This window comes from Euprymna scolopes, chromosome 33, assembly GCF_053919585.1.
Source record: "Euprymna scolopes isolate OS-2025 chromosome 33, ASM5391958v1, whole genome shotgun sequence".
Taxonomy (NCBI): Eukaryota; Metazoa; Mollusca; class Cephalopoda; order Sepiida; family Sepiolidae; genus Euprymna; species Euprymna scolopes.
The window spans coordinates 64,443,862-64,471,800 of NC_136514.1; the positions used below are offsets into that span (position 1 = coordinate 64,443,862).

The window sequence follows — 27,939 nt, forward strand, 5'->3', positions numbered from 1 at the left end:
ACTAGCAGTAGATGCACCAGATGTACCATCAATACTCACCTGAATGAATGATGTGTTTTTTATTGCCAATATTCATTGCAGATAAATTTTTATGTTTTCTTGCTAGTATGTGTGATACGGGAGGTGGGAATTGCTAGTATGTGGCTATTGATGCAACGGACTGACGATTTAGCGTCAAATCATTTCTTTCACTAAATATATTGGCATCATTTGTGTGCTCCATCAAGCAATGCTAATAAAATGGAAGTAAGCAGGTCAAAGGTTGTAATTACTGCTGAGTCATACAAGTTAGTTGGGTTTTTTATTTATTTTTTTTTGTCGTTGTTTTTTTTATTAAACAATTTTTTGTACTAATAAAAGTGCAGTTCTTTAATTGTTCATTTTTTTTTTTTTTTATATATATTTTGCAGTTTCACGACTTCCAGAATCAGAGGTGACATATTTCGGTCAAATTTCAATGTAAGGAACCAACATTTTTTTTCTGATTGAACATCAAAGATTTTTCATTCTTTGAACTATTTTGTTTTCTTATCTAAAACATATGAATATAAAATATACTCGATAAATGAGAACATCTTATTTGCTATTTCTTCTCGTGGATGAACTATTCCAGGAATGTATAGATAAAGAAAGGTTCTGTAAACGAGCTTTAAAGATGATCCTTCTACTATGATCAGAAAATAATGATACTGGCTTCCCAAAATCAAGGCTTGATGATCAATGTGTTGGAATTATCAATGTGGGATAGTTTTAGCTGCAATCGTGTTTTTAGTTTGGAAGAGTTGCCTCCCCTTGTCTGGTTTATGATTACGTATGATTTAAGCATTAAGTAACTCGTTGCCTCCTTTTGATTGCTTAAATGAGTGTATGACGAGTGTATCGTAATTTGTAACCATGTAAATAAACAGACATGTCCTTTGCGTCTCCGTGTACAACTAGATGTTAATTGATTTGTTTTGTCAACCGTTGATACCGTGTGATGATTACTTAGAGAAGAAAGGTTTTCTTTATTGAATTCATAATTAACTAACAAAGGTTAGTAATTAAGCTACACAATGATGACAAGAAGATGTATAATCATAGCTATAACAACAAGTGCCGGTTGTAGAGATGTGAGCCACCTGACAGCAAGTCCTCCCTAATGATGTTGACTTCAACAGAGGTGAGTGGGAGAAGATCAAGGTCTTATGTATGACATGATAATAAACTAATCATACGAGCTACAGGATTCACGTAATAAAATTTCAAACCTGATAAACATTAATGATGCTTCGATTAATGCACTAATAAAATATGGCAGTTCAAATTAAAATTACAAGAAAACTATTTGATATACTTACATATCAGGCAAAAGTACTTGCGTACACCAAAAAATATGGAAAATTATCTACTAGAATTTTGATAATAAATAAAACTAGTTGACAAAATACTATTTGAATTTTTCATGAAATAGTCAACAATTGACATAAGAAGACAGTGTAGGAACAGAATAGTGGATAAAGCGTCCTCCAGAATGAGTTTCTAAATAATAATGTTACTATTTAGAAAACCATTCTTAACATGAGGAGAGTGGGGGGGGTGCTTTGTAAACTATTCCGTGCCTTTCTCCTATCAAAACATGTTTATACTTTTATTCTAATTATAAAGATTTGATTGGTTACTGCTACTGTCAATATAACTATTTTTTTACTACTTACGTTGTTCGACTGGCAAGGCTATAAACGCTTAGTAATATCGTCCCATCCCCCCCCCAAAAAAACACAAACGCACTGAATCCACTATTCTGTTCCTACACTGTCTTCTTATGTCAATTGTTGACTATTTCATGAAAAATTCAAATAGTATTTTATCAACTAATGACGAATTCAGATTAGTTTTGTTTTAAAATAAAAATAATTCTTTAACTACTTCATTATTTTAAATGAATTACAAGGAAAACATTTGCGAAAAAATATTTAGAAAGATCGACTTGTGTAATATACTAATGTGAAAATACATCAGGACATTACACAGGGGTTTTACAGTAATTCGAAAATAAAAGCAATAAATCTCTGATTAAAGAAATTTTTAAAGAATCGGAATCAGAATATGTATCAGAATCAGAAATTCGGAAAAGTTCGATAATTGTATCAGAATTTGGAAAACTATTGAAATCGTTCCATGACTACCCAATTCAGTTCAAAATTCTGTACAAATTTCCAAGTTCAAAAAGATGCACACGGAAAAGGTCAAAAGGTTACATTAAAAAAGGGTCAAAAGGTTACATTAAAAAAGGTCAAAAGGTTATCTCAGCCAAAACATTGTGAGAATAACTTCCGAAATGAGAACAATAATCCAAATAATCCAAACATAAATCCAAAATTTGATTTGATTTTAATATTAATGCATAACTCTGTATCTCCTGGTGTGCAAATCAATTTTGGGATAGAAACAACAATCTGTATTTACTTTAAATACAAAAAATATTATTGTTATTTCTGATTTTTGTCTTGACAGTTCACAAATCTGATCAAAATGGTAAACACAGTTGTGCGAAGCTCAATCATTCCAAAGATCAATGGTAAGTTATTCCTTTTGAACAATCCCAGAATTAAATATGTGCAATATTTGGTGCCATAGTAAGACACCACTCCTCAGGCTTGAATTAACTACAGAGAAACATTCTAAGGGAATCAATAAAAGTGCCGGAAGTACTGATATTTTCCAACATCATATTTATCATGCAGCAGATAATGAAGCTGAACCAAAGTCCACAAAAAAAAGGATGAAGTTATTATCTCTGTTAATCCAACCAGAAGTCACCTCACTGACTGGGAGAATCTTCAGAAAAGATCATTGGATCTCTCCTGAAGACTCTCCTAGCCAGTGAGGCAGCTTCTGTTTGGAAGTTGTGCAGCGACCATTACTGTATATACTTTGTAATTTATATAGGCGCATGAATAAAATATTCTATATATGTTATCAAAGTCCGTCATTTATGTGTTTATATTCTTCTTTATACATATTTAACGGTCCTTTATTGGTAGCAGAGCAAAATATATGGCTTCAAATTACATTTCACTGACAGTCTTTGAAAAAAAGAAATGCAAATGGCCACGTAGCTTGACAACTATATCTAAAATGTAACTGAACTGATTTTGCTGTGTGCTTTTTTTTTTTTTTTTTACATAGGCGTCACCACTTATCAAGGCCGATCGGCCACTCAAGGATAAGGGTTAAAGAGTGTAGAGTAGTCAAAAGGACAATATAGTAATCAATAGTAATGGAAGTTCGGTAAATTTGTTAACTTAAGTGGAACGGCTCATCAGAAACTTGTTCACGTTGGACTTGAAGACAACCATATTATAGAGAGCTGGAAAGCAGGAAAACGGAAGACAATTCCTCAGGCGTGCAGTTCTAAGAAAGAAGCTTTGATCATGGAATCTATGTTTAGGTTTAGGCACAGATAAAGAGTGGGGAAAATTATTGATAATGTTTTCAGCTAGTCTAGTGTTTCTTGTGAAAGTTTGGCGAGAGTGGACCATAGATTGAAGCTCAGTCAAACACTTTCTATGAAAATAACGATAAAGCAGAGACAAACTCGCAACATCTCTTCTGTGAGATAGAGGTTGCAGCAAAGAGAAAATGACATCTCTCACCAGGCCACGAAGTCTATTTTGAACCCTATCAAGGCAGGACGTCTTTTCTAGCAGCTCCTGCCCATATGTGGCAACAGTATTCCATCCTTGGACGTATCTGGCTCTTATATAGATAGAGAATTGCATCAGCAGTGGGATATCTACTGGATCGATAGAAGGATCCGACCATTTTTCCAGCGGCCTTGGCAACAGATTTGATGTACATATTCCATTTAAGATCAGGAGTAAAGGTCAAGCCCAGAAGCTTGTCAAAACTTGAGGCCTCCTGAAGACGAGAGCCATTCATTTTAATTGATGCGAGATGGGGATCAGAACGTTGATGATGTAAAGATAGAAGCTTGGTTTTAGATGCATTAAAAGTAACCAGCCACTCCTTTCCCCATTGTACAACGTGATCAAGATCAGAGGAGAGAGAATCGGAGAGAACTTGGTCGTTTACTGTCTTAGATGTGCTACCATAGATGGTAGTGTCGTCAGCAAAAATGTCTACAAATGATGTAAGGATGTGATTTGGAAGATCATTAATGTAGATCAGGAAAAGAGTTGGGGCCAGGATGGACCTCTGAGGGACTCCAGCGTTTATACTGTGAGCTTCTGATTTTTGCCCATCAACTACTACTCTTATGAACCTATCAGTGAGAAATGATTTAATGATTGAGAAAACATTTCCAGCTATACTATAGCTGGAGATCTTGTGAAGTAAACCTTTATGCCATACCCTATCAAAGGCCTTTGATATGTCAAGAGCAATTGCCCTAGAAAGGTTGCCTCTGTCGAGAGATTCGCTAATCCTATGAGATATAACTGTAAGCACATCTGCTGTAGATCTAGCAGAACGGAAACCATATTGTGTGTCACTAAGAAGGTTATTTTTGCTGAGATGGTTGATTACTTCTCTATTTAACACAGATTCCAGCAACTTACTCATGACGCACAGGAGACTTATTGGCCTGTACTGAGAAGGGGATGAACGATCACCTGAATTCTTAAATACAGGGCATACTGATGAGATTTTCCAGGGTGATGGGAAGCAATTTTGCTTAAGACAACGTTTAAACAGTTTTGTAAGTATGGGTGCTAGTTCTGGTTGAAGTTTTTTGAGTACTATAATTGGAATACCGTCAGGGCCGGTTGCTTTACTGGAATCAAGGTTTTTGCTGAGCTTGGCAACTTCACGTACAGATATTTGTATGTTGCATAGCGTGTTTTCTGATACAGGAGGAAATAGTGTGCTATAGGCAAAAGAGGGATAATATGCATAACTCTAATCTTAATATTCTATAACCATGAGGCAGAGAAGGATAGGAAAATGTCTTAGATTCAAAGGATTTGGGATTATTTTGGCAGAAAAAAAAAAAACCTTGCAGTTTGTCGTTTGGAATGGAAATAAATTGCTTATATTTTTAATGAAGAAAGAAAATGAAGAATATAGACGTGGAACATGTGTGCATAATGAAATATGACTATATAAAACATTAATGAGAATAGAAGGGTTACTAGTGAAAATTGAGAAAAACTAAAATTTTATAACAAAACATAACCTGTCTGTTTAATTGTGTGTGTGTATGTATGTATGTATGTCTGTCTAAAACTTTCAACAGAGGCGATGGATTTTCACGAGATTGGTATCGTTTTGAAGCTTCACCCTTCGGACGACAAATATCGAAAAATTGGTTTAAAATATTAATTCCTTCACCCTCAACTGAGCACTTTTCTATAACGAGGGTCGCTTTTTTAGCCGAATTTTCGAAAGTCATCCCCTTCTTTTCGATTGACTAGCCTTAATTTAAACCTACGTCACTTCTGGTTTGATGATGGGCACAACAGCAAAGACGTCAAGACGTCACTTTTTTTTTCACATTCTTTTCCTCCTTTGCGGTATGGCCTACCTGCCTACTACCATTTTTTTTTTTTTCATCACACAGCTACAAACACCCGGGCAACGCCGAGCAAAACCAGGCACCCAGGCTAGTCTATAATATAAATTTCACCTGTCTTTTTTAATGTATGTATGTATGCGTAAAACTTTCGACAGAGACGACAGATTTTCATGAGATCGGTATCGTTTTGAAGCTCGACCCTTCGAACGACAAATATCGAAAAAATGGCTAAAAACATTAATTCCTTCACCCTCAACTGGCACTTTTCTACAGGGAGGGGTCGCTTTTTTCGCTGATATTTTCGAAAGTTATCCCCCTCTTTTTGACTGACTAGTCTTCATTTAAACATTCGTCACTTCCGGTTTCGTGATGGGTGCAATAGCAAAGACGTCACTTTTTTTTTTTTTTGCATTCTTTTCCTCCTTCGTTGGACGGGTTCGAGTCTGCCTGCCTACTACCACATTTTTTTTTTGTTTGTTTGCTCAACACACACCTCCAAACACCCGGGCAACGCCAGGCACTCAGGCTTATATCTCTTATATAAGATTATATATATTATTATAACAAATAAATAAACCGACGTTATAACTGAGAATTTCGGATGATGTCAATTAAAAAATACATAATTTAAAAAAAAAATTAAATAAAATTATTATAACCAAACTTTTTAATGGCAGAAACAAATATAAAATAACTGACTTATTCGGATTTTTGTGACCAAGATTAATTTTTATGTACAGTGTGTGCGTGTGTTGTTTTTTATCTTTCTTTGTGTGTTTTTAATATAATGTAATATTTATTTAAAGTGCGATGTATGTAGGTGGTCAGTGAAAGAGAAATCCTTCTAGACCGAGGCAATTTTTATGCATAATAAAATCACAAGTATAAGCAAAACAATCGAGATTTTAAAAAATATATTTTATTCACATATCTAACTTTTATTTTTATAAAGATGAAGTGTAATATCACAAGATGCAAATCTTTTTATAATTTTCATTTTTTTTTTTTTAAGAAAGAAAGAAACTTGCTATTTGCTTACTTCTCCATAAAGGCAAATTAAATACAAGTTTAGCGTCTGAAATTTTCAGTTTCTAATGTTTTGTAATTAATATAGTTCATTCTTTTTATTTTTTATTTTTTGTTGTTTTTTATTATTATTATTATTATTATTATTATTATTATTATTAGTTTTATTAAAGTTCTGTAAATATATTTAAAAAAAACGCACGCAGAAAGACATCCATTTATTTAAATATATTTTGTTAAATTTACGTTTGTTTTGTTACTTACACTAAAAAGTTCTGTGTAAATAGAAAAAAGTTGTTTTTTTATTCTTAAAGGTTTTGTAAATATTTAATATTAAAGAAAATGTTTTATAAATATATTTTTTTCTTTTAAATCTGTAGCGGTCTAGGATATAGAAGGAAATGCGTGTTCCTCTCGCGTTCGGGTGTCACCATTTTGTAGCGGTCTAGGGTATAGAAGGGAATAGGTGTTCATCTCACGTTCGGGTGTCGCCAATTTGTAGTGAACTGTTAGATATATTATATATATCCCCCAGTCGTACAAAATAGGAGAAATGATTTGAATTGGGAAAGGAAAAATGAATTGCTTTGAGGAAGGAACGAACAACGCGTTTACTTGAATTAAACGAACTAGGATTTATTTCGTGAAGAAACAAGTGAAAGAAAAGGGTACAACACGTGTTCATGTCCGTGTTCGTCTCTCACTGTTTACTGGTGAGAAGGAGAAAGTCTGTTGTTGTAGAGAGAGAAAGAAAGTCAATCCAGTTTGGGTGTGCGTCTCTCGCTGTTAGCTGGTGAGGAGGAAAGTGTATTGTAGTATAGAGAGAGAGAGAGAGAGAGAGAGAGAGAGAGAGAGAGAGAGAGAGAGAGAGAGAGAGAGAATGAGAAAAAGTCAATCCAGTTTGGTGTGCGTCTCTCGCTATTAGCTGGTGAGGAGGAAAGTCTATTATAGTATAGAGAGAGAATGAGAAGAAGTCAATCCAGGCCATGGAGATAGAAAACGTATAAAGTGTACATACTGTCTGTTAGCTTGTGTCTCATACATAGTCGCAGGGGGACGTGACGCGCACGAGTGTGCGAACCTCTCAGCTCGAGAGCTGGTCGGCAAAAAGCCTGGAAACAGCTTGTCTCTTGCTTTTATAATTGTTTCTGGTGGTCTTTTGCGCTTGTGTGGATTTCCTTTGAAAGGGAAGTGACGTCGTCCATCTGTGCGTACATGTGCGTACGTTAGCGTGTGTGTATATACACGTGAATGTGAGTGTATGTACGCGAACGTGAATATATGTGTGTGTGGACGTGCACGCGTATGTATGTGACGAGTAATATAGCTTGAGATGTGAACGCATGTTTTTGTGTGAGACTAGAAAAGGATCCCACAAATCGTAAAAAGTTTTGTAAATATATTTTTTTAAAATATTGCTCGCAAACATTCGACCATTTCTGCTATTTGTACGTGTTTACAAACAACCACCGGCAAGGTCTAACAACCAGTGTCACTTGAAATGTTTGCCAATTTTGTCTTCTGCTTTACTTGATCTCAATAACAGGACAATAACTTAACTATATTATTATAACTATAAATTAACTATAATTATTATAACTCTTATATAAGAGATAAGAATATAAAAGTTACTTTCAATAATGAAAATATGCTTGGTACAATACGTGTTTGAGTAAAAAAAAAAAAAAAAGAAGCTGAGTGAATTATAGTCACAAGTCAATCTGTTCATAGGCTGAATAATGTGTGTGTGTGTGTGTGTGTGTGTGTGTGTGTGTGTGTGTGTGTGTGTGTGCATATGGAGACGTACCACCAAAGATGCCTCCGAAAAATCCTCAGAATTAGTTGGAAGGACCGACGCACCAACACCAGCGTCCTGAGTGAGGCTGACATTCCCACTATCACCACTACTGTTGCTCAACGCCAGCTCAGATGGACTGGTCATGTTGTCCGAATGCCAGATCTCCGCCTCCCAAAACAGATTTTCTACTCTCAGCTTGTTGAGGGAAAGCGTGCCCAGGGTGGCCAAAAGATGAGGTATAAGGACAACATCAAAGCAAATCTAAAGCGGTTTCACATGGACCTTGAGACATGGGAGGACGTGGCTGGGAGCAGGTAGGCATGGAGGAGCGCTGTCCACAAAGGTGCTGCGCTTTATAGTAGTGACCTAAATCAAGCTGTTGAGGATAAACGCAAGCACAGAAAAGACAGATTATCAACCAGACACACCCAACCCCACCCCACCACCACTACCTTTATCTGCCCAAATTGCACAAGACAAATTGGGTCTAGGATTGGGCTCTATGCTCACCTGAGGACCCACAGAAGCCACAACGGAGGACAGTCTTACTCGGACACGAGTGACCGCCGATGATGATGATGTGCATGTGTAATTAATATATATATGTAAGTATTTAGCAATGTGGAATTGTGTATATGCAATTGATAGTTTACTTTGTTCTTGTTACTGCATGTATATAAGTAGTAATTCCTTTTTGTTCGTCCAACTCTTGTTAGTATGTAGGAATATGTGTGTGAGACAAAGAATGCTGGTACATGAGTCATTGAATTCTTTTCGTCTCCTCTGGACAAAAGGACATGGGGAGGAGTGTTGAGCATATGTAGTGGTGTCTTTTAGCTTGAGAATTCTCTGTGTCTCTAGATTTTGGTGGTTAGTTTTATAGGAGTTTCTAACTTTGCATAAGTTTACTATTTTCACACGTGTTACTTTTTGGGGTTCATTAGTTGAAAATATTTGAATTCCCATGTTTATATGAAAACTTCCTTGCTTTAAGGAGTGATGAGGAAAACAAAGTTAAATAAAGCAAACAAAGAAATGGTGTAAGTAATTAGAGTCATTTGTTTTTTCGTGTTCATAGTTATCGTTTCATGATTAAGTCACCATACCACAGCATAATAATGTGTCTTGCAACATCAAACCTTTTCACCAAATAACAACACACAAATATATTCAAGTTACATATTTTATACATAACCTTTTTTTTTTTTTAGAACAAGGAAAAATTGGCCTCCCTTTGATTTTGATGGAAGGTGCTTCACTTCAAGGTACATCACTAAAAGTTGGAAAGGTTTGTACTTTTTATTCAAAATAAAATATTTAACATCTTTTTTATACAGAGTAGAACAATAAAATTGTCGCTCTAGAAAAGACGACATGATTCCATTTTCGTTTGATGAAAACAGGTTTTCTTTTTTTGTTGCGGACCATCTACTAGTTGGCCAGTTGAATACACATCCGAAGAGCGATAGGAGCGTTCTATCATGTTTAAAAGTGGCACAATATTCAACAAGCGAGATTGGAGATGCGTTGCTATATAATTCATGCTCTCTATCAATCCAAGTTATGACAACAGGACCATTGCCAGCACCCTCAAAACGCAAATCTGGATGGTTCAATACTTGAGGGCACAGCTCAACAAAGTTTCCAGCTAGAAACTTTGTTGAGGTTTTCTTTGGTGTGGTTTTAAATGAGGGCTACATCATGCCACCTCACATCTTCGAAATTGGCTTGAAAATCAACACCAAGATGTACCTGTGTGATGATCTCCTGGTGAAATCAGGTGACCGCTGGCAGACCGTCGGGTGTGGCAGCAGGACTTGGCACCAGCCCACAAGTCCAAAGAGACCCAGGCTTCAGACGGAGTGCTACGATTTTGTACCCTTCTTTAACTGGTCCTCCTCCTTCCCTGACCTGACTCGCTGAACTACTTTGTTTGGTCATATGTCGAGAACATCACCAACATGACCTCCCACAACACTAAAGCCAGCCTGATCACTGCCATCTGTCAAGTATTCACCGAGTAAAAGAACTATCGCTCATTGTCTTAACCAATTATTTTTAATGTTCTTATCCAGAATTCATCCATATTAAAAAACGAAAGTAAAGAAAACTTTGTATGATGTGATAAAACAATATATCATATACCAAAAATCATGTGATTTTTGGAATATAATATATTGTTTTATTGATCAAGTTTTATTTTTATCTAAGAAAATAGAAGGGTCACCAGTCAGCAATTGCTAAGTAAAAATATGAGCAGAGTTTTGTAAATGAAAAATTGAGAAAAATAACATTTTATTACGAAGCAATTTTAGATCGACAATTTAATAAGAATAAAAAAATTATTTTCAGTCAGTAAATGTTCATCTTATGCAAATTCGTGTTTGTTAAAGTTCAATAAGCAAACATTGGACTAGATGTGTGTGTGTCAATGTGTTCATAAAGTGAGTAATGTGTGTATGTGAGTAATGGGCAATGTGTTACTGTGTGTGTTTGTGGCCTTTGTTCTGTTAATGTGTGTGAATGGGTAGCAATGTTTCTGTTCGTCAGATTCTTGTTAGTGTGTAGAAATATGGGCACAAGATTAGGAAGCTGTATGCACATTTGAAATGTTCCTTTCGTTTACCCCTCCACCCCCATCCCACCCTGCGTCATACATTCTGGTTTTCTCCCTATGTCCGTCGACCTGAATCTGAATTTGCTTCTCCATTTCTCTGTTTTTATTTGAATTTTCAACTTTGCATGAGCTTGTTATATTTTGTTTCTAAAACGAACAGAAATCATTTTCATTAGCCGAAAATTAGGATTTAACAACAATGTATGAAAATTCTCGTTTTTGGAAACAATTAGAAGACAAAAAAGAAACAGAGAAAGAAAAAGAGTGGCTATTTAAGACAGTAACCCCTTGACATTTATTTGAATCATATCTATATCTCAGTACACATACATTAGATGAGATGAGAACAAATAATGACCCAACGACAGAAATCATGTAAACATACTAAACTTCTGGAAATCAATATTCACTCTGCTCATGCGTATCTATTTTATGATGTTGAAATTAGAATGGACATGCAAGATCTCAAATTTATTAATTGAGAGAATGCTTGTGCAAGCGACAATTCTACAAACTCTGTAGTGAGTAGCAGTTGTGATGGTGTTTGCCATCTGGCATATGAGTCTCCACTTAATAATCGTGGAAATGCTGCCAGGAAAAACAAAAAATAATCTTTTTTTGAACTTAATGAAGCTAATAAACCTCATAGAGTGTATGCAAAAAACATTCTATTGAACAGGAGGTGTTTGAGAACCTAAAAAATTTCAAAGAAATTGAGAGACTTGATGAATGATAATAACTGTCCTTTTCATCTCACCAAACTTTCTAAAAGAGAAAAAATGTAGTTTACACAACTACTCAATAAGTGTTACTCTGATACTCTGAATTACTTTAAAATTGCCGAATTATCTCCCTTTGATACCCCATATTTGATTGTGAATTTGTATTTTTGTTAGTGACCAAACACTTTTACTTCATCCTTTCAATTTCATTTACTTTCAATTGTTATCATTTACTTCTAATGTTTCTGTCTTGCAGCGTTGCCTTGTCATTGGCACAGACTTCCATATTGACTTTCTGTAATGAATCTCAAGAAGAACTCAGCGAGTAAATTGATCTGACCCGATTGGAAAACTGCAAGCAGAAAATACAATCACGAAGGAACCAAGAGATGTTTGTATGAATATAAAAGGAATTAGGTTTATCTGACATTCAAATTTTGTTTTAAGTAGAATCGTAGAAATTAATGAATAAAAAAGCCAGATTGATGATGTCATTTGGTGAAATAAAAATATTGATTGCTTTATAAAAGAGATGCATTCTCTTAATTCTTGTTTGTTTACAAAAAATAATACTTATATGAAATTATGTATAGAATAATGGAAATGGGGACATTTACTACTAACCTTTTGGGCTATGATCAAGTGTAGTATCTGCTCGGTCTCAGGAGGCATTTAGAAGGAATCCTCATTCGTGAGGAAGCTGGTCTCTTCACATCACTAAGTGACCTTGTGTCTAACTTTGCCCTTGCCAGTAGGCAAGTAAATAGCAATATTTTTACATACACATATACACAATCAAGTGCTCATCTATATATAAAAATAGAGCCTTTTTTCTGTTTGTGTCTCTAGCTGAAACTGAACCAAATATATTTAGATAAAAGAAACATCTATATATTAATTCAAAATCTTTGTAACGTTTAATCAAACAAGGCCTGTCTCTAAACATTATGTGCATGCAGTGTTTTGCAAATAAAAACTATAGGGCATTTTGTAGTATAGACAACAAAATGAAAAAGTGCTAGAAACAAATGTATAACAATTAAATCTTACCAAAAGCAAGATAAATTACTCTCTACCTACCTGGATAATTTTTTTGGATGGGGGGTGTAACTTATTTTAAAGCGTTTATTTACTTCAAACCACAAGTAGTGTTGAGTGCTTAAGAACAAAATGACTGACAAGAGACGGTCATCTGAGGAGTCTCTCTGAAAAATCAAAAATTTAGCAAAATACCCTGATAGGCTTTACAATACCTTTAATTTTACTGTCACAGTAACATTTATTGGGTGGGTTTCTATCAGTATTTTGTTTCATTTTCGATTTATGAGCGATTATCGAGACTTCCCTAACGTCAGTCTTATGTCAGTCATTTTGTTCTTGTTCTAACTTAAGCACTCGACAATACTGAATAATGCAGTGAGATAATTTCAAAAGGTACAGCAGATACCAAAGGAAGTATTAGTTTTGGATATGAATGAATACATAAAAACATAATTTAAACATAATGTCAACCATATGCTTATTGTATTAGATCACTTTTGCCATTTACATATTTTGAATAAAAATTTATCCATTTTATTGAAATAAAAATCATGAAAAATGTTTTTACATTGTTTTCTATTTTGTTTTAAACTTCTTATTGGTTTTACTTTTTTGTGTTTTCAATTTTCTTATGATTTTATTCTAGCTGGAGATGGGGCATCCTATTGGATGCCAAACATTCACCCATAACATGCATTCCAACTAAGAGATTTTTTTAAGATTCTAATCGTCCTTTTCCATGCAATTGTGTGTATCTCACTTGATTTACTGGTATATTTCCTGAGTAGTTTTTTAAATTCTTTTTCATTAGTCCGATTGCTCCTATAATTACTAGAATGATGGAGATCTTCCTCAGATTCCAGTTTCTTTTCATGTCTTATACCAAAGACGTTGGTATTTCGTTATCTTTTCCCTCTCAGCCATGTTTAACCCAGCATCATTGGAGATACAAATTTTGTCACTGTTTATCCTTTGTTCACAATTAGAACAACGCATATGCAAACATGCTGTCGGCTGAAACTCGACACTCCCAGAAATACGTCACTATCACTTATGCTAAAAATAGTAACGATCGTTTTTAAACAACCAAGAGAAAACACAAAAACTTCATCTTTCACAAACTAAACAAAAACAAAAGGCTATAATTTTGAACCTAAATTAAAATAAATACAGTTAATAAACACGAAGACACTTTTAACTGTAAATAATATGGTGTGAAATTGATTATAGCCATCCATTGTTTAGCGACATCATCACTGGCCATCGAGTCTGTATCATGAACAGTTCAACATGAAGCAAATTTCCAGTTTAGCTCAGGAGTTAGAAGACCTCTCATCTCAACTTGACTCTTGTTAAATCAGCATTGTTGCCGTGGGGACGAGGGGTGAGAGAATGCAATGCACACTCCACTTTCTACTGCTGCCTGTATCCTGGGCCTCCCCTTCACAGCATGCCACTCCAGTTCCTGAATTCTTGAACTTGCTTCAACTCTGGCTCATTTCCAGTGACTCCAGCAACTTTCCAGCTCACTCTTGCAGCTTCCAGCGACCAGCTTACTACTGCAACGACTCCAATACCCTCAGTTCACTCCAGCAACTCTCCAGCTTTCTCCTGCAGCTCCTACAGCCTTTGATGTCCGGCTACCTGCCTAGTGCCCACTGACATCTGGCTACCTGCCCCTATTTGAATTGCCCAATGCTTTTCCTTCCAAGTTTTATTATGTCTGCTTCAACTAACCAAACTACAACTTATTACTACACAAGAGATTGCGTGTAAATACAAAAGGAAATAGATCTCGGTCATGTGACTGATCCATTTTTAATAAACACTTTTTCTGGTTCTATTCCATCACAGGTGTCTTCATTAATATTGTAATGCAGTGTTTGATAAATATAAACATTGAACAAGATTTTATTTAATGCTGATCTTAAATTTCTTTAATAATACACTAAAGCATTTCCTGTTTGTATGTAAGTTATAATTTAAGAATATGATCTCATCCAATCAGTAAAGATGGTATTGCTAAGATGAAAAAGGTGCTTATGCAGTATAAGGACCGTGCTATCATCGGAATTATCCAAGCAGTTTATGGAAAATGCTGCAAAATACCAAACAAAAGTTTTGTTAATAAGAACAATATTTGGCACTTTGAAAATAGTTACGTATTGGAATTATATGATAGGAATTAGAAAGCCAAATAATGATGCGTGTTTTCGTTTGTTTCCCCAAAATAAATATTTAATTTAAAGAATAAAAAAGCTTTCGGTTTTTAAATGGTCATTAAAATTCTGCCTGTTTCTTAGCATAGGGAGGAAGAGAGGAAAGTTTTTCTTTGTTGTTGTAATAAAACGAGTTCTTGCTGTGAATATTTTACACAGAGGAACCAGAAATTTGATCTCAAGTATTTTTTATGGACATAAGGATAGAGTAAAGAGAGACTAGCAAGATTTCTTCTTTTTTGGATCTTGGTATAAGGCTTTGTTTTCATTCATATCCCTAGGTAATCTTTTAGTGATACAGGACGCACTTCTTTATATATTAGTAAACAAAAACATAGCAAAAAAAAAAAAAATTTCTTAACACAACAACGAAATGGTTTATTTCAGGGGCATAAAGTTGGTTAGTTTTCAAATGAAAGTTCTTTGGAGGTCAACCAGCAGTTATCTTCAGGTGACAACCGTCATTGCTAGAGTGTCCAGTGGATTGAAACAGGAGAGAGAGACAGAGCGGGGTGGGTGGGATAATCTTTCTTTGATGTTTCCAAGATTCTCGCTGCTGACCGTGATTCCCAAAGGAGATAAAGAAGTTCTTTAGGAGACAGATGGAATCAATGAAAATTGATTTGAACATTGATTCATAAGAAAAAAATAAGTTTTTATGATTACTACAGACAGAGACACAAGGCATCTTCTATTATATAAAAGAAAAAATGTTTGTGTGTGTGTGTGCGTGTGTGTGTGTGCACGTTAGCTTTTTTCACCTCCTTTTCCTTATTACAGGTTCGAGCCTGCCTACTGCGGCTATTTTTTTTTTTTTTTTGCAGTTGCATGGGTACTCAGTATTTTGATTGAAACAAAAGTTGTTTTGATTCATTTATTTTTTTAGGAGGCTGGTGGGGACTAGTAGTTGCTCAATATCCTTAGTATAGCAACTCATTCACCCGGACAACACCAGATTCATTTATTTCTTTTAGAAGGGTTGTCACCTACTTCTTCCCTTCTTTTCTGGGGGTTGTTCGATATCCTTAGCATAGTAGCTCTGTCAAACCTGGCAACGCTGGGTACCCCTGCTAGTCTAATATATAAAAGGGAATATGTGTGTTTGTGTGTGTCTGTATCTGTGCATGTTTGTATGTCTGTCAAAAACTTTTAACAGACGCATCAAACAATGACAAAATTGGTATCGTTAGAAAGATTGATCTTTTGGATGACAAATATTTAAAATTTGGCCAAAAAGATTAATTCTGTGCTGTCAACTGGGCTGCTTTTTTTGAAAGGAGGGGTCAATTTTTAGTGTCAACATTTATAGTCATAAGCTAACAATCTCAACATACGTCAAAAAGACGTTATTTCGAAGGCCTGTGACGTCATAAGTCGCCGTGGCTGAGACAGCTAATGCATTAGCTTTTTTCACCTCCTTTTCTTCTTTCGCGTTACAGGTTCAAGCCTAGCTACTGTGGCTAACTTTTTTTTTGCTAACTTTTTCTCTTTTTTTTTTTTTTGCACTCGCACGGGTACTCACTGCTATTTTGATTGGAAAAAAAATTAGTTAATTTTTTTTTAGGGCTGGGGGTTGATTGCTCAATATACCACCTCTTTCCACCCGGGCAATGCCAGGTACCCCTGCTAGTCTATTATATAAAAGAGGCTTGTCTGTGTTTGTGTGCATGTATGTGGGTGTTTGTATGTCTGCTAAAATCTTTTGTAATCCGCATCCGACTGGTCTATTTTTTGGGATGAGGGGGGTTTAACACACAGGCAGCAAAAGTGCTCAATATCCGGAAAGTAGCTTCTTCTCTTTGTATTCCTTCTGCAGAAATATTTGATGAGGAGGTTATCACATACTTTTTCTTTTTTCATGTTTTTATCCGTTTTTAAGTATCTTTTATATTGGAAATTGGTGTGGGGGTATCAATATTGCTCATGATGAAGTTGACATATAATAATGAAAATGTGCTCAATATCCTTAGTATAGCAATTGTGTACAAACGGAAATTTATGTGGACCCGGGCAATATTGGGAATCCATGCTAGTCTATTATATAAATGGGACCTGTTTGTGTGTGTTTGCATGTCTGCTAAATACTTTTGTCATTTGCATCTGACCGATTCGAAACTAGTACCATCTGAAAGAGCATTGATCAAGATGTGAAAACTAGAAAAGAAGATCCATTCTGTGGCGGTGAAGTGGAGCACTTTTTTTACTATTTATCATTATTACTATCACCCACTAACTATTTATCATTATCAATTTCACCCACTAACTATACCTCATTATTACTATCACCCACTATTTATCATTATCAATTTCATCCATTAACTATTTATCATTATTACTATCACCCACTAACTATTTATCATTATTACTATCACCCACTAAATATTTATCATTATCAATTTCACCCACTAACTATTTATCATTATTACTATCACCCATTAACTATTTATCATTATCACTTTTATCCATTAATTATTTATCATTATTACTATAACCCATTAACTATTTATCATTATCTCTTTTAGCTATCGACTATTTATTTTTATCACTATCACCTAATTTCCATTTATCATTATCGTTTTTCACCCATTGATCATTGACCATTTGACATGCATAATAATCTGGTCAGTTGCATGGAAGAAATCATATCAGATAATACAATCAATATGTATAGTCAGGCTTAGATCTTTTTACCTTAGAGGAAAATTAAAATCTGATTGTATAGGAAGATTTGAATAGAATATGAGACTTTGATAGTATGGTCACATTGAAGGAATATATGCGAATTCTTGGGTTAACATGTAGAATAGTTGTTGTAGCAGGTTTATTTCATAGAGAAATACCAAGTAAAACATGGGAAGAAGTGATTAGAAAGTATTTAAGAGAAAGATAAACAAAGATCGATTGGTTAATTTGAAATTCCAAAGCTGCCTAACACATGATAGCATGTAAAACAGAAATTAAATCAAATATGATAATGATGATTATTTGGAAGCAGCAAGAAGTTATTTAAATATGTGTCCAGCAAACTCCACGGGTACCAACTAAAGTTTCTTACTAAATTATCTGATTTTAAGGAACTTGTTTTTTCTATTATGATAAATGGTGAAAATGTTTTTCTATGTTCTACTAAATGTGTAAATTATATTTAAAATATTTTTTTCATTTATTTATCTATGAAAATATATCAACAGAAATTTTACAAATAAAATATTTTTGATTAAAGAATTGAAAGCAAAAAAAATCTATACAACTATTTCTAAACAAAATTGTGCAATGTTTTTTAGGTGCATCTTTGGGGTATGTTCTTTTAGATTTTTATGCATCTACTAATAATAATTGGAAAAAGAAATGCCGCATAGTGCATATCCATCGAACACAACTGCTACAAGGGAAATAATCCATTCCAAAATGAACGCAGAATTAATAAACGGCTTCAAGAACAATTTGAGCAATTATGTGGAGATGAGAGCTTACAAGACAGTACTAGTCTTCCTGCCCTTCAATCCTTAATAGAAACATAGAAATGGGGGGGGATCAAGTAAATAAAAGAATCTCCCTCTTTCACACCAAACGTTGGAGAAACAACTCCTCCATAATTGTGCAAGGTTTAAATGGATAAAGCATAAAAACTAATGTTTAAAAATAAAAGTCACTATTATTTAAAAAATAAATTTATCATTATTTAAAAAATAAAAGTTACCATCATTTAAAAAAAGTTATGATCCTTTAAAAATAAATTTATCTTTATTTAAAAAATAAAAGTTACCATCATTTAAAAATAAAAGTTAGCATCATTTAAAAATAAAAGTTACCATCATTTTAAAAATAAAAGTTACCATCATTAAAAAACAGTTACCAAAAAATGAAAGTTATCATCATTTAAAAATAAAAGTTACCATCATTTAAAAAATAAAATAAAAGTTACCATAATTTAAAAAAACAGTTACCATTATTTAAAAAATAGAAGTTACCATCGTTTAAAAAATAAAAATTACCATCATTTAAAAAATAAAGTTACACTCATCTAAAAAATAAAAGTTACCATCATTTAAAAAAAAAGTTACCATCATTAAAAAAATAAAGTTACTATCATTTAAAAATAAAAGTTACCATCATTTAAAAAATAAAGTTGCCATCATTTAAAAAATAAAAGTTACCATCATTTAAAAAATAAAGTTATCATCATTTAAAAAAAAAATTTACCATCATTTAAAAAAAAAAGTTACCATCATTAAAAAAATAAAGTTACTATCATTTAAAAATAAAAGTTACCATCATTTAAAAAATAAAGTTGCCATCATTTAAAAAATAAAAGTTACTATCATTTAAAAAATAAAAGTTACTATCATTTAAAAAATAAAAGTTACCATCATTTAAAAAATAAAGTTACTATCATTTAAAAAATAAATGTTACCATCATTTAAAAAATAAAAGTTACCATCATTTAAAAAATAAAAGTTACCATCATTTAAGATATAAAAGTTACTATTATTTAAAAAAGAAAGTTACCATCATTTACAAAAAAAAAGTTACCATCATTTAAAAAATAAAGTTACCATAATTTAAAAAAGAAAGTTACCATTATTTAAATGATGATTATTTTGAAGCAGCAAGAAGTTATTTAAATGTGTCCAGCAAACTCCATGGGTCTCAACTAGAGTTTCTTACTAAATTATCTGATTTTAAGGAACTTGTTTTTTTTTATTATGAAAAATTGTGAAAATGTTTTTCTATGTTCTACTAAATGTGTAAATTATATTTAAAATATTTTTTTCATTTATTTATCTATGAAAATATATCAACAGAAATTTTACAAATAAAATATTTTTGATTAAAGAATTGAAAGCAAAAAAAATCTATACAACTATTTCTAAACAAAATTGTGCAATGTTTTTTAGGTGCATCTTTGGGGTGTGTTCTTTTATATTTTTATGCATCTACTAATAATAATTGGAAATATCCATCGACCACAACTGCTACAAGATAAAATACTCCATTCCAAAATGAACGCAGAATTAAAAACGGCTTCAAGAACAATTTGAGCAAATTATGTGGAGATGAGAGCTTACAAGACAGTACTAGTCTTCCTGCCCTTCAATCCTTAATAAAAACATAGAAATGGGGGTGGGGGATCAAGTAAATAAAAGAATCTCCCTCTTTCACACCAGACGTTGGAGAAACAACTCCTCCATAATTGTGCAAGGTTTAAATGGATAAAGCATAAAAACTAAAGTTTAAAAAATAAAAGTTACCATCATTTAAAAAATAAAAGTGCCATCGTTTAAAAAAGTTACGATCATTTAAAAATAAATTCATCATCATTTAAAAAATAAAAGTTACCATTATTTTAAAAAATAAAAGTTACGATCATTTAAAAAATAAATTTACCATTATTTAAAAAATAAAAGTTACCATCATTTCAAAAATAAAGTTACCATCATTTAAAAAATAAAAGTTACTATCATTTAAAAAATAAAGTTACACTCATTTAAAATATAAAATTTATCCTTATTTAAAAAAATAAAAGTTACCATTATTTGAAAAATTAAGTTACCATCATTAAAAAAAAAACAGTTCCAATCATTTAAAAAATAAAGTTACCATCATCTAAAAAACAAAAGTTACCATCATTTTAAAAATAAAAGTTACCATCATTTAAAAAATAAAAGTTACCATCATTTAAAAAATAAAAGTTACCATCATTTAAAAAATAAAAGTTACCATCATCTAAAAAATAAAAGTTACCATCATTTAAAAAATAAAAGTTACCATTATTTAAAAAATAAAAGTTACCATCATTAAAAAAATAAAAGTTACCATTATTTAAAAAATAAAAGTTACCATCATTTAAAAAATAAAAGTTACCATCATCTAAAAAATAAAAGTTACCATCATTTTAAAAATAAAAGTTACCATCATTTAAAAAATAAAAGTTACCATCATTTAAAAAATAAAAGTTACCATCATTTAAAAAATAAAAGTTACCATCATTTTAAAAATAAAAGTTACCATCATTTAAAAAATAAAAGTTACCATCATTTTAAAAATAAAAGTTACCATCATTTAAAAAATAAAAGTTACCATAATTTAAAAAATAAAAGTTACCATCATTTAAAAAATAAAAGTTACCATTATTTAAAAAAAAAAACAGTTACAATCATTTAAAAAATAAAAGTTACCATCATTTAAAAAATAAAAGTTACCATTATTTAAAAAAAAAACAGTTACAATCATTTAAAAAATAAAAGTTACCATCATTTAAAAAATAAAAGTTACCATTATTTAAAAAATAAAAGTTACCATCATTTCAAAAATAAAAGTTACCATTATTTAAAAAATGAAAGTTAACATCATTTAAAAAATAAAATTTACCATCATTAAAAAAACCCTTCTGAACCACCAATAGCTATACATTTATGAAAGTACTTCTTTTAAAATCCTCGGCTTAACGTTTACATGAGTTGGAACAGATACATTGAGAGCATTGCCAGGGCCAATGTGCGGAAGGTAGGCACTCTCTACACTATTAAAAAGTTACTTGCGCTTGAAAGTATCCTGTACCTCTACAAGGTCACTATTCGATCATGTATGGAGTATTGTTGTCACATTTGGACTGGTACATCTGCTACTGGTGTCTCATTGCTGGACAAGATTCAAAAGAGAGTCGCCAACATGATAGGTCTTAAACTGGCATCTAAGCTTCAACCTCTGTCCCATTGACGAAATGTTGCATTCCTCTGCCTGTTCTACAAGTACGTTAATGGTGAATGTTCCAATGAACTACAAGCACTTGTAACCCCACGATGTAAATATCCCCAACAGCAAAATCCCACCCATATGCAGTAGAGATCTCTAGAGGTAAGAAAGCTTTCCACTCCAATACTTTCTTCCCCAGATCTGCTAGACTTTGGAACTCCATTCCGGGATTCTGCCTTCCCAACTGTACTGACATACAGAAGTTCAAATGTAATGTGAACAAACATCTTGCTCATCTCCCTACATAGTATCCCTGTAACTTATGTTCCTGATAGTAGCCCCCTACATCAGAGTGGCACTGTGCCTTGTTTGGGGTGAAAATGGAATTTTAAAAAAATCAGAATTCTATTCTATTCTATAAACAAACGATTAATAAAATTAAAAATATGGCATCACTAAAACACATATTATTTGGCTCGGCAATGCCGCTGATACAAAAAACCCAACTTCAGTTGTTAAAACAATTGCAAAAAAAATAATGAATAAACAATACAAAATTCAAATTCTCTGGAGAAAAATAAATACATGTAGATATTCAGTAAATTTGTGCATGTATGCATGTGTTTGTGTGTATGTTTGGTTCAGCATGCGTTTGAAAACAAAAACTTTTATTGTTAAATACCTTGCAAAAAACTTTAATAAATATAAATAAACAAAACAAACTGCAACTTGAGAAAATTAAATATATATTATAAATATAGATTTAGTACATTTACATTTTTTTTTATTGTATTTTTTTTTTTTTATTGCATTTTCACCTGAAACAAGGCACATTGCCACTTTGATGTAGAGGCTACTATCGGGGACATAATTGCAAGGATACTACGACAGGAGTTGAGCAGCAAGATGTCTGTTTACATTACACTTGAACTTCTGCAAGTCAGTACATTTGGGGAAGCAGGAACCAGAAGAGAATTCCAAAGTACAGCAGTTCTGGGGAAGGAACTATTAGAGTATGAGGATCTCTACTGTGTAAGGGTGGGATTTTGCTGATTGTCGGGTTTGTCAGAGTTATTTATGTCAAGTGGTAAGAGGGTTTGTTGTTCGTCAGAGCACATGCCATTAAAATACTTGGCAGAGGGACACAACATTTCATCGATGAGACAAAGCTGACAGCCTAGCTGACAGGACCTATTAGGTTGGCAACTCTCTTCTGAATCCTGTCCAAGAGTGAGACACTAGTAGCAAATACACCAACCCTAATTTGACTACAATACTCCATACATGGGCGAATGGTGGCCTTGTAGAGGTACAGGATACTTTCAGGCATAAGTAACTTTCTAGCATGATAGAGAGAGCCCACCTTCCTTGCGGCAATGCCCTTGATGTATCTGTTCCAGCTCATGTTCCCTGTGAACGTTAAGCCGAGGACTTTCAGATAATGTATCATTAGCCATAGCTATTGGTGGTTGAGAAGGTTTCTTGCAATTATTGGAGAAAAGAAGCTTAGTTTTGGCAGCATTGAATGTGACCATCCATTTTTGTCCCCATTTCACTACAGACGAGGTCTTCTTCTAAGTTTCTGTCATTGCCTTGGATATGTGTTCATTTCCCCCTCGTGCCTGTTATACAGCGTGGTATCATCAGTAAATATACTCATTTCAGAGACAATTTTCTTAGGGAGGTCGTTTATGAATATTAGAAATATATAAAGGTCTAAGGATCGACCCCTGAGGTACTCCTGCATTTACATCATATTGTTTTGACGGACGCCCATCAAGGACAACCTGGATTCTTCTCTTACTTAAAAAGGATTTAATTATGTTAAGTATTAGTCCAGTAATACCATATGATCTGATTTTCCTGAGAAGTCCCTCGTGCCATACGCTGTCAAAAGTCTTAGATATATCTAGGGCTACTGCCCTACTTCCCCCTGCTTTATCAGTGCATGGTAAATACTTCAGAGATTATAGTTAGAGTATCTGCAGTAGAACGGGTTTGCCTAAATCCATATTGTTGATCAGACAGACGTTTAGCAGCTGTAAGATGATGGACTAGAGCTTGATTGATTATGAACTCAAATATTTTGGCGAAAAGAGGGAGAAAGCTAATGGGGCGATAATTTAATGGGTCAGTTCTTTCGTTAGAATTCTTGTAAACTGGTAACACAGAAGCAGTTTTCCAGCAATTAGGAAAACAAGATTCGTTAAGGAATTTGTTGAAGAGTTTGGAGAGAAGTGGAGCAACTGAATTGAACATTTTTTTAATAGTACAGCCGGGATGAAATCAGGTCCACATACTTTTGAGGTGTCTAAGTTTTTTATGATATCATGCATTGAAAAAGGGTGATTTTCATATCATTTAATGTGGTTTCTGTCTGCAAAGGAAAATCAGGGAAAGAGTGATTTGCTAGGTCCAATGTAGAGTTTGAGGCAAACCTTTAACCCTTATCCTCGAGTGGCCTCTTGGCCTTGATAAGTGGTGATGCCTATGTAAAAAAAAAAAAAGCAATTGGCAAGCATGTTAGCCTTCTTGGTTGCCGTGCAATCAGCTTTGTCCTGTTTGTTTACACATTCATTTCTGTCAGAACCGTGCATGCATGTATTTGTGTGCAAGTGTTCAGTTCAGCGTGCATTTGAAAACAAAAAACACAACTTTGCAAAAAAATATAATCAATGTAATACAATCTGCAACTTCTCTTGAGAAAATTAAATATATATCTAATCAGTAAATTAAAAGTATTTTTTAAAAATTTATTATCTTTCTATTTTTTCCCCGTTAGTTTCTGGGTCAAATCATGTGGGGTGTTCATTGTACAGGTCGGCCGATAAAAAAGGGTGCTTTTTCAATATTGTAGTGAAATCAGATAGTCGAAAAATTGATTTTTATTTAAAAAACAAAATTATAACTACTTACATTTTTTGTCAAATTATTACCAATATTATTTACCAAATTATGACGTTACGTTAAGTCTTCCATGATTCAATAAAACGACTTCGGCTATGTTTTGTCATGTGACATTTGCCGTAAAGACATGGAAAATAGCTTAAATTTCTAATTCCTTTGAAAACTATTTCCTTTCATTATTAATTTATACCTTATCATCCTGCATGCATTTTGGATATTTTCATTACTGTGACATGGCAATACATTAAATACTACTGATTCCACTTGAGCATCAATATTTATATTAGTACAGTATCGAACAATTATATTTGAAAGCAATCCACAGGTATTGAGAACATAAACATTAGAAACATACATTTTGCATTTTCTGTTTGTTTCGTGCCACAGCAACGCATGGCCAGCTACAACTAGTCTAAAAAATAAAAGTTACCATCATTTAATAAATAAAAGTTATAATCATTTTAAAAATAAGAATAATTGAATTGTATTTTAGTTTTAAATACCCCTCAAAAAGAATTTGAAACGCATAAACAGCAACCAAAACCAAATACGAGGGACGTTCCAAAAGTAATGCCTCCTAATTTTTATTCCACCAGAATGGATCAAAGAGGATTACAAACTGCATTCTTATGACATTCATGACTTTAAAGTTTCCTTCCTCTGTTGAGGATATTAACGGTATGAGGCGCTAAGAAATCAAACCCATCATTGACGTGCGTCAGAAACAAAGATGCATCATTGGATTCCTTGAGAATGGTGGCGACTATGTAGAAAAATAAATTCTAAAGCTCAAAATGTCATTCGTCTTCATGGTACCATTCCCGTCTCCCCAACAAAAAATAAATAAAATAAAAAAAACAGAGGGTTTACTTTTGGGACGATCCTCATGATAATAAATAAATAAATAAAAGCTGAAAAGCTAAGAAAAAGTATATATCGATATGTTTTAACAGTAGAATTTTCTTTTTATTATCCATAAAAAATGTTTCCAAGAATGGTACAAGGACATTAAATAAGATTTAGTGGGGATCATCCTAAAGGCTTGATTTGAAAATTGTGATTTACCATCCTTCCTCATGACACAAGATCAAGTTTAATGTGGACATATAGCCATTACTTTACTATATAAATTGTCCCAGTCTAGAAAGATTTCTTCTTCTCTGGTTGGGGACAAAACAGTCCGAGCAGCACAAAGCTGCATAGTTGAAAAATTCCAGAAACGTTTTTAGTGTGATAATGTTGCTGTCACCATTTGACAATGATCGTGTCATCTTTTTCAAGGCTATAATAACTCAACTCCGCAAGATCCTCGTCAAATTCAACTTCCAATTCGGGACATCGCTTACTAACATAGGATAAAGTCATATTAATGATATCAGGAACTTTGAAGAGTCTTTGCACAAAAGATTTTAACTTTAAAACTGTCATTGTTGGAGACAATTTCTTTTGTTTGAATGATTTATCAGGAGCGTTTGGAGATTTAAAGTTCACGGGTATCAATTTGTCTTTCAAATTGGTAGACGCTTGTTGGAGTGCGTTGGGATCAGGTAGTCCATACTTTTTCACAAGTTCTCTGTAACGAGAGTGTTGTTTGACCATTGTCTCTTCTGTCCATTTATTAACTAAGGCTTGCTTGGCAATCATGTGAAGGTAGTAAATTTCGCCATTTTTCCGATCAACTTCGACGATTGGAGTTTTTGTGTACATTTCTAATCCGCCGAGTTTTCCAATAATTATTAAGCGTAATTCTTTAATTTCGTCGTTTAAAGGGTTGTTAAGAATCGAAAAACTCCGGAGATTTGGTAATTTGCTAAGTTCGTCAATTGCTGACAGATGTTGGATGTTGTTGTCGTTTAAACCCAATTCCTCCAGTTTTGGAAAATAGTTCGTCTTTTCTTCTGTCTCTAAAGAGACGTCGTCAAAGTAAGTGGTTGATAGGGCGTTATTATAGAGATACAGGGTTTTTAGTTCAGGAAGATGGCCGAGTTTTAAAACCTCTTCCCATTCAGTAAGATGGTTATATATTAGAGAAAGTTGTTCAAGTTCTTGTAAATAACCATTCGAGTCGATCAATTCACTTAAATTATTGTGACCAACAAACAACCTGCGTAGATTGGGAAACATAGTTGTGCAAGTTAGGATATCACGCCAATTGTAGGCCATGTGATTCATTGAAAGTTCTTGAATATTATTAAATAATACCTTAGGAAGTTCATCTTTAACGATAGACAATTCCAATCGATTATGACTAACATTCAATGTAGTTAAAGTGGGAATTAAAACGGTTATGTCATGCACATCGTCCCAACTTCGTAATAAATTACGCGACAAATCTAGCTCGAATAGCCCGGAAAAAGTCTGCGGTAGAATTGTTTCGGTAGGACCTATTCCGTAAATGGCATGTTTTTCTAAAACTAACAACCTACTAACCTTGTTATTTAATTCGAGCAACTTCATTTGATAGGCCTCGTGAAAAGAAACGCCTAACTTAGCTTTTTTAGGCGTGATAAACGAACCTGCATTTGGATTTCTCGTCTCGAAATACCGTCGGCCTTTGTAGCTCCCATCATGTTTACCCCGTGATACGTCATCCCACTCGATACCCAACCAAATTCCGGTCATATTTTCAATTTCTCCGATAAATTTCAACGTACCGCGATGTTCATCACATTCGATACGATCACCGATACACAATTCGCTTCCATCAGGACGTTTCATTTTTGTAGGTATTGGACGTGGTGACGCTATTTGAGGTTTCATATTTCCGGTAACACCGGTTAATTGAGTTTGAGTATATTAAAAAAAAAAAAAAAAAAAAAAAAAAAAAAAAAAAAAAATTAATAATAAATTAAAATATTAAAGAAATTATTATTTTAATGAATAAGCAATATTTTACAAATGGGGAAAATATATGATCGTTTCTCTTTTTATTTGATTACATTTTTTATGGTGAAATATTTTAATCGGTCGGTCATTTTTTTGTGAAAGAGATTTATTTTCTTGTCACCGGTACATTAATCATGGCGTCTATTCCGCGTGCCAAACGAAAAAATTATGCCCAAAACGGAAAAATTGTTACTGTTACTTCAGTCATGCCTGAAAGGAAAAAAAGACGTTTGGAAGCAAAATGTAAACGAAAAGCTGCACTTTTAAGCTTACTTCAATCAAGACAAACTGAAGACATTAAGGTAAGGTCTTGTTCGATCACCGTCATAAAAACAACGTGGACCCTCATTTTCTATTAAATTTATCACTTGATATCCAAATATCCTCTCTTCAATTATGGACTAACTCGTAAAGTAGCATAGACTCTAAAATTTTGTTGTGAAAGAAAACTTTGAAACAACAGAATCTTTCTTTATTTGCCTCACCACGAACGCAAGGCCAGTTTTTAA

General features: G+C 33.4%; 3 protein-coding genes across 4 annotated transcripts in view; 2 read left to right on the plus strand and 1 right to left on the minus strand.

Annotated features, from left to right (window-relative positions):
* The window catches only part of LOC145258270 (bactericidal permeability-increasing protein-like), a 172,309-nt gene extending 159,024 nt beyond the window's left edge, over positions 1-13,285 (plus strand). For both annotated transcript variants that reach the window (XM_080116267.1, XM_080116265.1), the window contains exons 12-15: positions 411-459; positions 2,497-2,560; positions 9,554-9,630; positions 11,938-13,285. In XM_080116267.1, the coding sequence (XP_079972393.1) occupies positions 411-459; positions 2,497-2,560; positions 9,554-9,630; positions 11,938-11,982 (235 nt within the window). In that variant the 3' untranslated portion in view covers positions 11,983-13,285. The remainder of the gene's footprint in view (positions 1-410; positions 460-2,496; positions 2,561-9,553; positions 9,631-11,937) is intronic.
* A 12,203-nt stretch (positions 13,286-25,488) lies between these two features.
* LOC145258273 (tubulin-specific chaperone E-like) lies at positions 25,489-27,330 on the minus strand. Its single transcript, XM_080116270.1, has one exon. It carries the CDS (start codon positions 27,302-27,304, stop codon positions 25,790-25,792), a length of 1,515 nt encoding a protein of 504 aa, XP_079972396.1. The 5' UTR covers positions 27,305-27,330; the 3' UTR covers positions 25,489-25,789.
* A 187-nt stretch (positions 27,331-27,517) lies between these two features.
* LOC145258272 (RNA exonuclease 5-like) overlaps positions 27,518-27,939 on the plus strand; it is a 74,951-nt gene continuing 74,529 nt past the window's right edge. The window contains exon 1 of the mRNA XM_080116268.1: positions 27,518-27,732. Coding sequence (XP_079972394.1) covers positions 27,565-27,732 — 168 coding nt within the window. The 5' untranslated portion in view covers positions 27,518-27,564. The remainder of the gene's footprint in view (positions 27,733-27,939) is intronic.